Genomic DNA, 13,807 nt, shown 5'->3' with positions numbered 1-13,807 from the left:
TATTTTCGGGAGTTTTTCCTGCTTTTTCCATTGCAGGACTCTACCTCATTTATTGAGGAAGATTTTTTGGCGTTTTTCTCGTTTTTTTTAAAAACGAGACTCTGTCCCTGAGTGATAGACCCTGACTGCTTGTGTGTGTGTCTGGGGGTGTTTGTGTGAGTGTGTGTGTGTTTGAGTTTTTTTTTTTTTTTTTTTTTTTCCGGCCGCCGTTAGTGTCTCTCTGTGTGGTACGACGCCGAACCCTGAAGGGGTGCCGTTAGGGCATTTCCATGAGGGGGGGCCATTAGGGCCTGGTTATAGGAAGCACAGAGAGCGGCTCTGCTAGATTAGGGAAGACCCGTAAGGGGCAGTGGCGGGGCCTCCCACGTCGCCCTTTAGAGGGCGGGGAGCATAGGTAGCCCGTCACTGTAGGGACCTGCCGGCTTCTTTTTTTTTTTTTTTTTGAGAGAGTGTTGGTGTATCTGTTTGGGTGTCTGTCTGAGTGACGTGTGTGTGTGTTTGTCTGTGTGTCTGTCCAAGGGACATGAAGCGGACCCAGATCCCCAGGCCCACGGGGCAAGCAAGTCAATCCCTTGCTAAGCAGAGGACATCTCGCTCTTCTGCCATGCCAGGCGCGAAGCGAGAGCGACGTCCTTCAGACGCCAGCTCCCACTCGTCGACGTCTGGCGACGTCACTGCCTTTCCTCCCGCTTCTCAGGATATGGGGACTGTTCCCCGTGCAAGGGCTGCTGTTCCAGCTCCCCCTTCCACTTCGGCACGTGCAGCCAAGGTTGCACGTGTCCATGAGGCAATGGAGGCAGGTGTTTCGGCTCCTCGTCCTCCCAAACGGTCCTCTCAGACCTCTGGTGCTGCCCACCTCTCTGCTCAGTCTTCTGAGCACCTACGCTGCCAGCCATCCAATACCACCGAACTGTCCTCCACTGCAGCTTTGGTTACGCGTGATGGCGCCTGCTCTCCCGCTGAACCTTTGCCTGCTCATAGTATTGCTAGAGCTGCCTCTTCTGCTGTCTCTCCTGATGCTGACGGCTTTATCCCTGTGACACGCAAACCACGACGAGTGCCACAGGGAAACGCCACTCCTCCTGCATACAGGACTGTGATGCCTCGACGGCCTCCCCCTGCTGCTTGCCCCTCTGTCTCAGTCGCGGGTCCTCCGCCTCCTCGCTCCTCCTTTCCGGCTTTTCGAGTTCCTCTCCAGGAGGGATTCAGCACGAGCTACGATGCGGTAGCGGCTCTGGAACACCACCTGCCAGGCCTTGCAGCCACGAATCGTTTCGGCCGCGACAGCAGCTGCGTGCTGATCCCTACTGGGGAGGAGTCGTACCTGCGGCTAAAGGCAGTGGCGGAGGCGGAGGCTCCGGTTGTCAGGATTGTCGAGCTTCCTCAGGGAGCCCGAACCACCAAGGCCACTGTTATGGGATATCCTCGGCACATGCCGGTGGATATTCTCCTGCGGCACGACCTTGTAGAGACAGCGGAGCGCTGCCAAACAAAGCGTACACGGGAGGAGACAAAGCAGGTAGTTGTAACCCTGCGGGGACCCCTCGTGGAGTCCATCGACCTGGGCAATTGGGGCAGGTTTTTCCTTCGTCCCTTTACGCCGGAACCACTGCGCTGCTATCGGTGTCACCGCTACGGCCATCATCGCGCCACTTGCAACCGCCCCGTCATCTGCGGTATGTGCAGCAGCTCCCACGACACCGAAGAGTGCCTGAAGCGGTTCAAGGCCAAGGAACAGATTGCCTCAAAGTGCCCCAATTGCTCGGGACGACACCACGCCTGGCACCCCAGTTGCCCTGCAAGAGTGCAGCGTGTCAACCGGGGTCGGGAGACGCAGGTAACGTGGGTGCAAGAGCGCCAAACTGCCAGCTCCCATCCAGCTCCTCCAGGCACTTTTGTCTGGGGACAGCAGCGCCGCCCACAGGCTACGAACTCGCCAGTTCTCAACGAGCAGGACTTTCCTCCACTACCCTCAGCCCTCACTCTCGGCCAGACCAATGCAGAAGTTCATTGCCCACCAACGTCTGTTCTACCAACACCACCCTGCTTGGTTCCCAGCCCAAAGCCGACCTCGACACCTCCACTCAGCGCCATGCCCAGCACACTCACTGCTCCCACTCCACCGGCCATCACCTTCACTGCGGAGGACATCAGGGATCTGGGCACGCGCATAGCGGTGGCTTTGGCCCAGACTATAATTCAAAAGCTGGGAATAAAAATGAAGACGGCCACGCTTGCTGGAGCCGCCGACATCATCATCGACCAAGCGATCGAGACAAAGCTAAAAGGCCTCGACGCTCCTCCTGCCTCTCGCCGCTCGGCTCCTTCCATGAGGGAAACACGCCATCTCCCACGCAAGCCGGCTCGCTCTTTCAAGCGGGCCAAGCCTCGGCCTTCCACTGCTCGGACTTCTGCCACTCACCCACTTCGTTCTCGCCTCCTGTCAGAGCCAGCACCACCACCATCAGTGGGCATCACGATGGACACGGCCCCACAACAATTACAGGAGGACCACCGTCTTCACTTATCTCCAGACGGCCGGAAAACTCCTCCCTCAGACTCCTTCAGTGGAATTGTCTAGGGGCACCTCATAAGCTACCGCTCTTACAGGAGGCGGCCGCCAGGGACTGTCCTCATGTCATCCTGTTACAGGAGACCCTGCTCCCAGACAATTCCACCTTTCATCTTGCGGGCTACACCACCCATCTTCTCCCGTCTGTTCGTGGCGTCACACGGGGATGTGCCGTTCTGGTTCAGGACCACATTGAGTGCACAGACTGTGAACCTCCTCCTTTCTGTGGACCTGATGTGGAGGTTCTGGGCGTGGTTCTCCACCTGGCTACGTCGTCCCTGACGGTATACAACGTGTACCGAAGTCACAGGGGCTCCCTGGAGATGGGAGATTTGTTCTCCCAGGCTGCCAGGGGCACTGTATATGTCGGGGGCGACTTTAACGCCCACCACGCCTTGCTTTCATCGCCTCTCCCGTCCAATGACGCAGGGCGGCACATCTCTTTGGTACTGGAGGAGATGGATGGTGTATATCTCTTAAATGATACTAAGGTTGCTACTCATGTGGGTGGGGGCCGTCTCGACCTATCTTTTGTGTCGTCCCCTCTGGCTGGATCTGCAACATGGTCACTTCACCCCCATCTCACTAGTGACCATTTCGCAGTTGAAGTCACACTACCACTGCCTCCACTCCCACCTCCCCCTCTCCCTCCACCTAGGTGGGATCTCCGCAGGGCTGACTGGCCGGCTTTTGGCCGTGTGTTAGCTGCGGCCTTTGAGGCATCTCCTCCTGCCCCGGACCTCGAGAGTCAGGCAGATCAGGTAGCCCATGCTTTTTCCCAGGCTGCCTCTCTCACTATTCCTCTGCAGCGACGATCCACGCGGTGCTATCGGGACGGCTGGATTTACTGCGACAGGGTCAGGGAGCTGAATCACAGGCTCAATGCAGCACGCAGGCAGTACCGGCGGCGCCGTACATCCCCTCACCGTCGGTGCTTGGCTGCTGTCACACGCCATGTGACGTTGGAGAAGCGTCGCCTTAAGGAGGAGGCGTGGATTAGATGGTGTCGAACCTTGGATTCTCACTCCACTCTCCGTGAGATGTGGAGGAGGATCCGGTCCATCTCTGATCCACGTCCACCTCGACCACCGTCACACCCTGACCCTGCTGCTGAAGCCAGCCGTCTTGCGCAGCATTTCGCGGATCGTTCTGCTTCCCACAATCTTACGCAACCCGTCCGAGCCCTACAGGAGCAGTTGTCGGCTTCTCGTGTCGCTGCTGTACAGGCTGCTTGTGCCAGACCTGACCCCGCTGATCCTCCCATCACCAGCAGGGAGCTTCATAAGGCGCTGCGACACAGAACCGACACTGCACCTGGCCTCGATGGGCTCGTCTACTCACTCTTGTCTAATGCTGGAGATTGTGGTAGTGAGAGACTGCTTGGTCTGTTCAATCTCTCGTGGTCTGAGGGCCGTTTGCCGAGGTCGTGGAAGACAGCTATCATCCACCCGATTCCAAAGCCTCGCGATCCCGACGCCATGCGCCCTATCTCGCTCCTTAGCTGTGTGGCTAAGACAGCAGAAAGGGTTGTGCGTGCCCGTCTTGCCTGGCGTCTGGGACCGTTGCACCCGAGGACTTTTGCATACCATCCTGGCAGGAGTGCTTCTCACTGCCTTGCTTCCTTCCTCGGGGAGCTTCGAGGTGGACGGGGGATGGCAGTCTTCCTCGACCTCGAAAAAGCCTTTGAGCTGGCAAGCCCTCTAGCCATCCAGGCAGCCCTTGCGGCCCGGGGAGTTGGGGGTAGACTTCTCTCATGGGTGGGGGATTTCTTTTTGCACAGGTCGGCAGGGGTCAGGTTTCAAGGGAAGCTCTCACCGTTTTACCACCATCTTAACGGCACGCCCCAGGGGAGTGTTCTCAGCCCCTTGCTTTTTAATGTCCTTGTTGAAGGGCTATTAACGGTGGATTATGGTCCCGGCGTGACTCTGCTGGTGTATGCTGACGATTTGGCACTGGTCTTTTCGAGGGGGGACTGTTTCACCCAGGCACCCGCTGCTCTTTCTCGGCTACACGCCAAGTGTAATGAACTCGGGCTGAAGGTCAACCTCGGGAAGACCAAGTGCCTACCTTTCGGTCTCCGCCCTCCAGACCGTCCTCTCTTGCTTGATGGCTGCTGCATTGAGCTGGTCACGCTCCACCGCTACCTGGGGGTCTATTTTGATGCTGGCCTCACTTTCGCCAAGCACGTCAGGTACCTGCGGGAGCGGGCCGCCACCCGAACTTCTGCTCTGCGTTATCTGTCTCGTCGCAGTCTAGGGGCATCCTATAACGTGTTACGCACCTTTTTTGTCCACGCTATCCGCTCTCTTGTGGACTATAGTGCCATATGTCTCACCAGCCTTGCCCCACATGTCTCTCAGTCCTTGGAGGTGCTTCAAAATGAGGCACTCCGCACCATGCTACATGCGCCACGCTGGACAAGGTTGGTTAACCTACGTCTGGAGAGTGGTTTTCCTTCACTGGCTCATAGAATTGCATTGCGTGCAACAGCTGAAACACTCCGGCTTGTGCATCGCCATCCGCACCTGCCGGTCTCGGGTTTACTGCGGCGTTTAGCAGGCCGACCCCCTGACCCGCTTACTCGCCGTGACTGGGCTCGTGCCACTACGGCCCTACTACAGGATTTGGGCGTGGCTTCGGAGGTGTGCAGTGATCCTGAGGTAGACTGTCCAGGTTACTTGCCTCCTCCCCCCTGGTGGCCAGCCCCTTTCACTGTTGTCTATCCCTCAGTGCCCAAGCCTCGCCACTCCATTCCGGCAGTTCTTCGGCAGGACAGTCTTTGTAGCATCTCTACTGTCAACTCAACAGCTTCGGCAGTCTATTATACGGACGGCTCAGTCTCATCCGATGGCTCAGCGGGGGCGGCTTTTGCTTTGACTTTTCCTTTTGGACCATACACTGAATCCTGGCGCATCTCCACGGGGGTCTCAGCCTTCCAGGCGGAGCTGGTGGCTCTTCTCGGTGCCTTGCGTCATGCTTACCGGCATCAGCATCAGCGAGTCGTTCTGCACACTGACTCACTCTCTGCCCTTCAGTGTCTGGAGTCTCTCGCGCTTACATCCCACCATTTCCTACTAACGGCTATATATACTGTTGCATCTTTCATTCAGCAGCGTGGTGGCTCAGTGATATTTCACTGGGTCCCTGGACATGTTGGCGTTTGGGGGAATGAACTGGCAGATACAACTGCACGTGCGGCTAGCACCCTCCCTGCTGTCACATTTCCGCTTCGCCCCTGTGCCACCCGTGTCCTCTCAGAGGTGTATGCCACTATCTACATGCGTACCAGGGATGAGCATGAACTCTGTATTGCCGAGGGATCACGCTCGGCTGCCTGGTATGCGGCGGCCACATCTTACTCACCTCTTCCGATACCAACTGGATTACCCAACTTTATTCTAGTTAGGATTAGGCGTCTCCGCTTAGGTTTCCTGTGCTACCGCCAGGTTGCCGGCTTGGAGCCTGACCCGTGCCCCCATTGCTATGCATGGTCCGCCGATCCTTTATCCCATTACTTACTAGACTGTCCGGCCACAGCACTGCTTCTTGCAGGTCCTGGCGGAGGCTTCCCTCGTACTGGGGATGATGTCTTTGATGCAGCTAGGGTTGTTGGCAATGCATCTTTTCAGAGAATTTTGCGCACTGTGCGGGACTACCCTCCTCCTCGGTAATTCTCAGGCATTGATCCTGCTTTTTTTTTTTTTTTTTTTTTTTTTTTTTTTTTTTTTTTAAGGCTTTTCTCTGACGGGCTCTTAGTTTGCCCGTGCCCCACCAAGTGTGGGTAAATATCAAACAACAACAACAACAAGCGGGGTCGTCATCATTGTTGGTGCTGGGAGCGGAGTGGACACTCACTACTACTGGGTCTGAGCAGCTGTAGACACTATGACTGGTCGAGGCAAAGGTGGCAAGGGTCTGGGCAAGGGAGGCTCCAAGCGACACCGCAAGGTGCTTCGTGACAACATCCAGGGCATCACCAAGCCTGCCATCCGTCGTCTGGCTCGTCATGGAGGCGTGAAGTGTATCTCGGGCCTGATCTACGAGGAGACCCGAGGTGTTCTCAAGGTGTTCCTCGAGAACGTGATTCGCGATGCTGTCACCTACACTGAGCACGCCAAGCGCAAGACCGTGACCGCGATGGACGTGGTGTACGCCCTGAAGAGACAAGGGCGCACCCTTTACAGCTTCGGCGGTTAAGAGGGTGCGTGCATAACTGTATGGCACTATTCCACCTGGCCACGGCAAAGCACTCAATAAACAACAACCCCTGGACCTCTTTTAGAGGTCCACACCTAATTTCTGTGAAAGAGAATGAATGAAGGCATAGTAGTATAAGTAAATGCAGACGTTGAGCAGGTTAGCTAGCACCAAATTTTTTTTTTTTTCAGATATGAAGACATGTAATGCAATCCAACCAACTCTTACCACACCTAACATAACCAAACCAAACCAACCATAACCTAAATGAATCATATCAAACCTCTCTCTCTCTCTCTCTCGCAGTTGTAAAAAAAAAAAAAAAAAGGGGGGGGATTAGGCAACTGTCAATTTTGCTTCTACATCTTCTGATTTTAATGGACGTCTGCATACATATACGTTATCACTTATTTTGCTGGGCCATTGCTTTCTCTGTCCCTCTGATCTAACACCCCCCCCCCCATTTCAGGAAAGCTTTCTCCATACCTATCAGGGCAATTTCCATCCTGTTGCGAGAGCGTCTCCTCTGCTGTGCTCCGGAAGTCGCCTCCATAAATCGTGAAGGCAAATCCCACTAATCCAAGGTATTTCTGCCTTCATATGCACGAGCAGCAAACTTGAAGGATGCACCTAGAGAATAGAAGACACAGTCAGTCACGTCGGTGAGGCACCACACACAGAGCATGATATGAATGCCTAAGTGTTAGACAGACAGAATGTCTACATATGAACAAGTTATCCCTTGAATTTGTCGCTGTCACGGCCGTTTTCTCTAAGTGCCAAAACCCACCAATCACCCATCGTACAAGCATTGCATCAACCGCCATACAACCGCTGAGGCCTGAAATCAAATTTAAATGGATCCGGTTGGTACTTGCACGACCGCTAGTGCATTATATAGAAGAGGTGGTCGACAAGGTGGCTGACACTCGCCTCCCAACAGTTTCACTAAGCGGGCCTCCACCGGAGCTCGCAGTTCGATGGCTGCTGCTGCTGCTGCTGATGATGATGATTATTATTAATCTTGATGATGATGATGATGGATGAATGAATGAATGAATGGATGGATGGATGAACAGATAGATGGTGGTGGTGGTTTTTGATTTTGTAGGAACTAGTTGTTGCAATACTACACCTAATGACGAGAGAAATGAATGAATAGTATTTTCTTCATTATTGCTCTTATTTGGGGGTGTTAAATCCACCATGGTCGTCACCACACGGATAATATATATATATATATACTGTTGTATACATCACCATATCCTCTGTCACTGAACGACTTTGTCCATTCCTTCGATGGTGGGAGAATAGCCATCATCATCATCACCAATATTTTCATTCATCCACCCGGCCAGGGAGTTAGTTATTTAGGAGGCATAATTATACAGTACAGTAGTATTATGTAGGTGCAGTTGGGAACGGGACAAGACGCTATGTAGTAGTGAGAATATTATTATTATTATTCGACCTTCGCTGATGTCAGTAGCTTCTTACATGCAACCGAACGTAAATCTAGCCACAGACACATGCCAACATTCAACACATACCACATTATACGCACATACATACAGACAGTCACATACATACAGTATACCAACACATTCATCCATACACAAAGATGATGATGATGTTGGGCAATGCCAAAGTCTATTCTCTCTCAAGAAAGGAATGTGGCTCCTAAAGGAGCCGATGGAGGTGAAGAAGAAGAAGGATTTCTTGGAAGCGTTTACTTCTTCTCCGTCTTCTAGGGGAGCAGCACAGCCTGGATGTTAGGCAGGACACCTCCCTGGGCGATGGTGACGCCAGAGAGGAGCTTGTTGAGCTCCTTGTCATTACGGATAGCCAACTGCAGGTGACGGGGAATGATACGAGTCTTCTTGATGTCACGGGCTGCGTTGCCAACCAGCTCAAGCACTTCAGCTGCTAGGTACTCCATGGGTGCGGCCAAGTAGACGGGGGCACCAGCACCCACATGCTCGGCGTAATTGCCTTTACGAAGGAGACGGTGGATCCTGCCGACGGGGAACTGAAGCCCAGCCCTGCTAGATCGGGACTTGGACTTTCCCTTCACCTTGCCTCCCTTGCCATGTCCAGACATGGTAGTAGTATCGTCTTCGTCGTCGCTGGAGTAGTAAGACCTTCAGGAGAAGACTAATGTGTCACCCGCCTGTTTGTTGTTTGTTTGTTTGTTAGATATTTGCCCCACAAGTGAGGCACGGGCAAACAAGGAGCCCGTCAGAGATAATCATTGGAATGTAGCACAGAAGCAAAAAAAAAAAAAAAAAAAAAAAAAAGGTCATGAGTGCCAGTTAATGAGGGGGAGGGTAATCCCTGACAGTTTGTGTGAGGACCGCGAGGGATGTGTCGCCCACAAGTTTGGCAGCATCTGTAGTGTCATCACCGGATCGAGCAAAGCTCCTGTCAGGCTTAGCACGGAGCAGGGCGGTAACCGGGCAATCAAGAATGTAGTGGCAGAGTGGCTCAGCAGCCTGTGTCAGGCAATGGAGACATGGGTCAGATTCCAATCCGGTAATTTGCCTGTAGCACAGGAACCCCAAGCGCAATCTCCTGATCCTCACAAGTAGATAATTAGGCATGCCAGGGGGAATCGAAAGAGGGGTGTAGTCTGAAGCCGCAGCATACCATGAAGCTGAGCGAGAGCCTTCAATGACACATTGTCGATGATCATCCCTGGTGCGCCTGCAAATGGTTTGAGCCACCCCCGAGAGAACAATTGAGGCGCTGGGACGGAGCTGGAAAGTCACCTCTGGGAACGAAGTAGCCGCTCGTGCTGCTGCATCGGCAAGCTCATTGCCCACGATGCCAACGTGGCCAGGAACCCAATGCAAGGTCACTGAGCCTCCTTGCTGCTGGATCAGAGAGGACACGGTGTAAATTTCCGTCAGTAAGGCCGTATGCTCCGTGATAGAAAATGTATGCAAACGCTGAAGGGAGGAGAGAGAGTCAGTATGAACAGCCACCCTCAGAAGCCCGTGCTGATGGGCATGCCGCAGGACACAAAGCAGCGCTACCAGCTCTGCCTGAAACGCAGAGATGCCTGAGGAGATACGCCAGGATTGCGTAATGTCACCTGCATTCATTCATTCATTCAAAGATTTCCTGCACATATAGTGCAGGCTGGGCCATACATTAGCCCGGTCAGTGGGGTATGGGCTGGTTAAAAAGTAGTAAGTGGGGAGAACAGGACCTGGGGATTGCCCAGCACACAAGTCCTGTCTCTTGGCTGGCTTTGTGGTGTGTGTGTGTCACCTGCCTTCCTTTCCTTTCCAAAGATTTCCTGCACCCGTAGTGCAGACCGGGCCATACATTAGCCCAGTCGGTGAGTTGTATGTTAACGGTGGTCCAGAGGAAACTGCTGAGTGAGGTTGTTGAACAAGTCCATGTTCCGGCTTAGCCGAATGTTCTTTAGGACTTTGTTAATAAACTGGTCGGTGTTTTCGGCGATGTAGGTGTTGAGCTTGTCTGTAACGTAAGTCATGGGGTCAGCGTCAGTACTTGGGTCTTCTGTCGGTGGTGTCGATCCTGAAGTGGCTGCCTGGGAGGTGTCAGTCTCAGTTGCCTTGCGCTTCCTCTGTGCTCTCCTGGGTGACGGTGGAGAAGCACAGGGCTGTGTGGTGGTAGTTTGGTGGTTGGACTGGTCGGCTGCACACTGTGGCGGGGGTGTAGGAGGCTCCCCGTGGTTGTCAGTGGTGTCAGAGGTCTCCATAGGCTGAGCAGGGTTGGTGGTGATAGAGGCAGTCCTTTTGTTCAAAGGAGCTTCGAGCTGCAGCCTTTTCTGCGGTGTTGTGCGGGGTTGGGAAGGCTGCACCTTAGAGGCACGATGCTCCTGACAAGGGGCTGGCTGTGCACCACGGACGAAGCTCTGGGGGATGACAAGGCGCAGAAGGCCATTCTCCTCAAAGATCTGGGGGAGGAGAATAAGCAACGCATCCTTGTCATCGCCACAGAAAGCTCTCACCGTCGCAATGCACATGCTGATGATGGTGTCAATTTCCCCAGTACATCGAAAATCCCTGGGCCGGCGCCTCCGGGCCGTGGGGCGCCACCGTGCATGGGCAGAGCCCTGCACGGGTGCACCCCCCGGCCCGGTGACGTCCTTGGCCTCAGGACCCTTCGGTGTCTGGTGGAGAGTGAACACCACCGTCTCGCCCTCGCCTAACGAGCACTGAAGACGTGGTGAAGCAGGCGCAACGATCCCCAGGCGGTGCACGAATACATCGGCGCCGGTGTCCAGGCGCCGGATGAATCCGTACCCCGCCTTCACCTTGTACCACTTCACAGTCCCAGTGATGGTATCGGCTCATGGTGACTGCTCCCTGCCTGTGGTGGCCCCCCTCAACGGGTCGAAAGCCGAGGCGGGTGAAGAAGGCATAGCTGAAAGAACAGGTGTTGCTGCCATCACCGCTACTCTGCAAAAGGTGTGTCACCCACCTTTGGTTTGGTTTGGTTTGGTAATATTCGCCCCACAACAGGGGTGGGGACACGGGCAAACTAGAGAGCCCATCAGAGACAAAGCATGTAAATAAAGCAGACAAGCGTGGAGAGAGAGAAAAAAAAAAAAGAGTAAAGCAGGGATGACAGCCAGAATAAAGTCGAGGCAAGGGCGGCAAACAGGCAAAGGGCAACTGCAGAGGATGGAAGTGGGCAAGTGGAATAGATGGAAAAGGCAGCAAAATTACGAGAGGAGTCTGACCGCGATGTAGTGGATCAGAGCAGCCCTAGGTGGATCAAACCCGACGCCCTCATGGACCACGGCTTCCTTAGATGGAGAAAGGGAGTTGGAAATATACGCCTCACGGAATTCCTGATACAGGTGCCGATAGACATGGGGCAATGGTTCTTGGTCATCAATAGGATCCGTGAGGTCGTATAGAAGTTCTTCTAAATCCGTATGCGTGCGGGCGTCGAGTGTAGCAAATTCAGAAAGTGGCGGAAGAAGGGCCTCGAGGCGGCGTGCGACATTGCAGGGGTCGGCCTTGGTCTTGTCTCCTTTCTTCTTTGATTTATTCTTCTTCTCCTTCGATGGAGGGGGAGAAGAAGGGCGAGCAATGGCAGCAGGCAGTGGTGAAGGAGGATGAGGCACCTCCTCTTCGTCAGGAGCAGATGGAGAAGGCAAGGAGGAGGGCTCTGCTTCGTCCAGATGGACTAAAGGGACGGGAGAGGAGACACACTCCTCCTCAGCTCCCGACGAAGGGAGGTGAACCTCCACAACAGTCTCCCCATGCTCAATATCCATGGCCTGTGACGGTTCCGGGTCGGTGATCTTAAGGTCAGTGGTGGTAGTGCCAGTCGCCCTGTTGAGAGGGGCATCCAGCTGCAGCCGTTTCTGCGGTGTTGTGCGGGGAGGTGGAGGCTGCGGCCGCCGGGCCTGACGCTCCTGATGAGGGGAGAGATGAGGATCGCAGGTGAAGCTTCGGGGAATAGCAGGGTGTGGAAAGCCGTTCTCCTCGAAGATTTGAGGAAGAAGAACAGCCAGAACCGCCTTACTACCCCCACTAAAAGCTTCAGCCGTCGCGATACACATTGCAACGAGTGTGTTTGTGTCGCCAGAACTCCCAGGACCCCTTGGCTGGCGTCTAGGGGCCGGGGGGCAGCGCCGTGCATGAGCAGAGCCCTGCACAGCAACACCACCCGGTCCAGTGACAGCCGTAGCCTCGGGACCCTTGGCAGCCTGAATGACACGAAACTCCACCGTCTCCCCATCACCAAGTGAGCACTGGAAAAACCGTGGATTCGGTACAGCGATCCCAGAGACGTGGACGAAAACATCAGAACCAGTATCCTGGCGCCTGATGAACCCGTAACACGCTCTCACGTTGTACCACTTCACGGTTCCCTGGATGGTAGAGGCTCCTGACGGCTCAGATCTGCTGCTGGGTGCCCCCCTCAACGGGTTGCAAGCATGAGCAGAGTCACTGGTGGTTGAACGAAGCTTGGGCATAGTGGCGACTGGCCAGGCCAAGCAGTGAGGGTGGTATGGTCACCCGCCTTTATTTTTTTTGAGATATTCGTCCGAGCAATGCTGGGACACGGGCAAACAAAGAGCCCGTCAGAGATGCACTTAACTTGCGCGAGCTTGAATTATCAAGGGGGTTGGTATTCCCTGTCTGTGGTGAGTAATAATTGTAGAGGAGCACGTGCAACGATGCAAGCGGCATCCATGAAATCATCCCCTGTCCGAGCAAAAGTCGTGTCAGGGTGAGACCTGAGCATCATAGTGGCTGAGCAGTACAGAAGATAGTGAATGAGAGGCTCCACAGATGTGACCAAACAATGGGTACACGGGTCTGGCTCTGTACCGACAATTTGTTTGTAGCATGGAAACCCCAGACGTAAGCGCCTGAGCCTCACTACAATATAGTTGGGTATGCTTTTAAAGGGTAACAAAAGAGAATATGATGTGGCGGTGGCGTACCATGTAGCAGAGAGAGAGCCTTCTGTCACCAAAAGCTGATGTTCCTCTCGAGAGAGCCTGCTAATGGTAGCAGTGAGAGTGCTAATGACGTGCGATAGGCTGGGGCGCAGTTGAAATGTGACGTCAGGAAGCGAGCAAGCTGAGCGAGCTGCGTCATCAGCACGCTCATTGCTGCTGATTCCAACATGACCTGGGAGCCAATGGAGAGCAATAGTGGCACCCCTATGGACGAGAAGGGATGCAAAAGTAAAAATTGCCGTCAGAAGAAAGACGTTGTCCTTAAGGGAGAAAGATCTTAGCCTCTGAAGGGAGGAAAGTGAGTCTGTGTGAATTACGACATGGTGATGATGATGGTGATGAGCGTGGCGCAATGCACCCAGGATGGCAGCAAGCTCTGCCTGAAAAGCGGATACACCCTGAGAAAGTTGCCAAGATTCAATTGTTTGCCCAGAGACAAAGGCCACCCCAGCAGAGCCATCAGAGGATACTGAACCATCCGTAAAATAAGTGGCTGAGTCTGGTGAAACTAGAGCCGCAACCTGACTAAGACCCTCTTGACTGAGGAGTGCAGGAATGGAAGTTTGAGGTTTGGCTTCAGA

At 54.2% G+C, this 13,807-nt stretch overlaps 2 protein-coding genes across 2 annotated transcripts; one reads left to right on the top strand and one right to left on the bottom strand.

Moving 5' to 3' along the window:
- The first annotated feature begins 6,457 nt into the window (after positions 1–6,457).
- On the top strand, positions 6,458–6,769 carry LOC145404698 (histone H4-like). The gene has a single exon (XM_080276250.1). It carries the CDS (start codon positions 6,458–6,460, stop codon positions 6,767–6,769), a length of 312 nt encoding a protein of 103 aa, XP_080132376.1.
- Positions 6,770–8,516: 1,747 nt separating this feature from the next.
- On the bottom strand, positions 8,517–8,870 carry LOC145404725 (histone H2A-like). Its single transcript, XM_080276276.1, has one exon. It carries the CDS (start codon positions 8,868–8,870, stop codon positions 8,517–8,519), a length of 354 nt encoding a protein of 117 aa, XP_080132402.1.
- Between the last annotated feature and the right edge of the window lie 4,937 nt (positions 8,871–13,807).

This window comes from Coenobita brevimanus, chromosome 64 (assembly GCF_032717465.1).
Source record: "Coenobita brevimanus isolate Jiangsu-jjx chromosome 64, ASM3271746v2, whole genome shotgun sequence".
Lineage (NCBI taxonomy): Eukaryota > Metazoa > Arthropoda > Malacostraca > Decapoda > Coenobitidae > Coenobita > Coenobita brevimanus.
This window is presented reverse-complemented; position numbering and strand designations above follow the sequence as displayed.

Excerpts from the sequence above, each read along its gene's own strand:
- LOC145404698 (XM_080276250.1), top strand. The coding sequence starts at position 6,458 with ATGACTGGTCGAGGCAAAGGTGGCAAGGGTCTGGGCAAGGGAGGCTCC.
- LOC145404725 (XM_080276276.1), bottom strand. The coding sequence starts at position 8,870 with ATGTCTGGACATGGCAAGGGAGGCAAGGTGAAGGGAAAGTCCAAGTCC.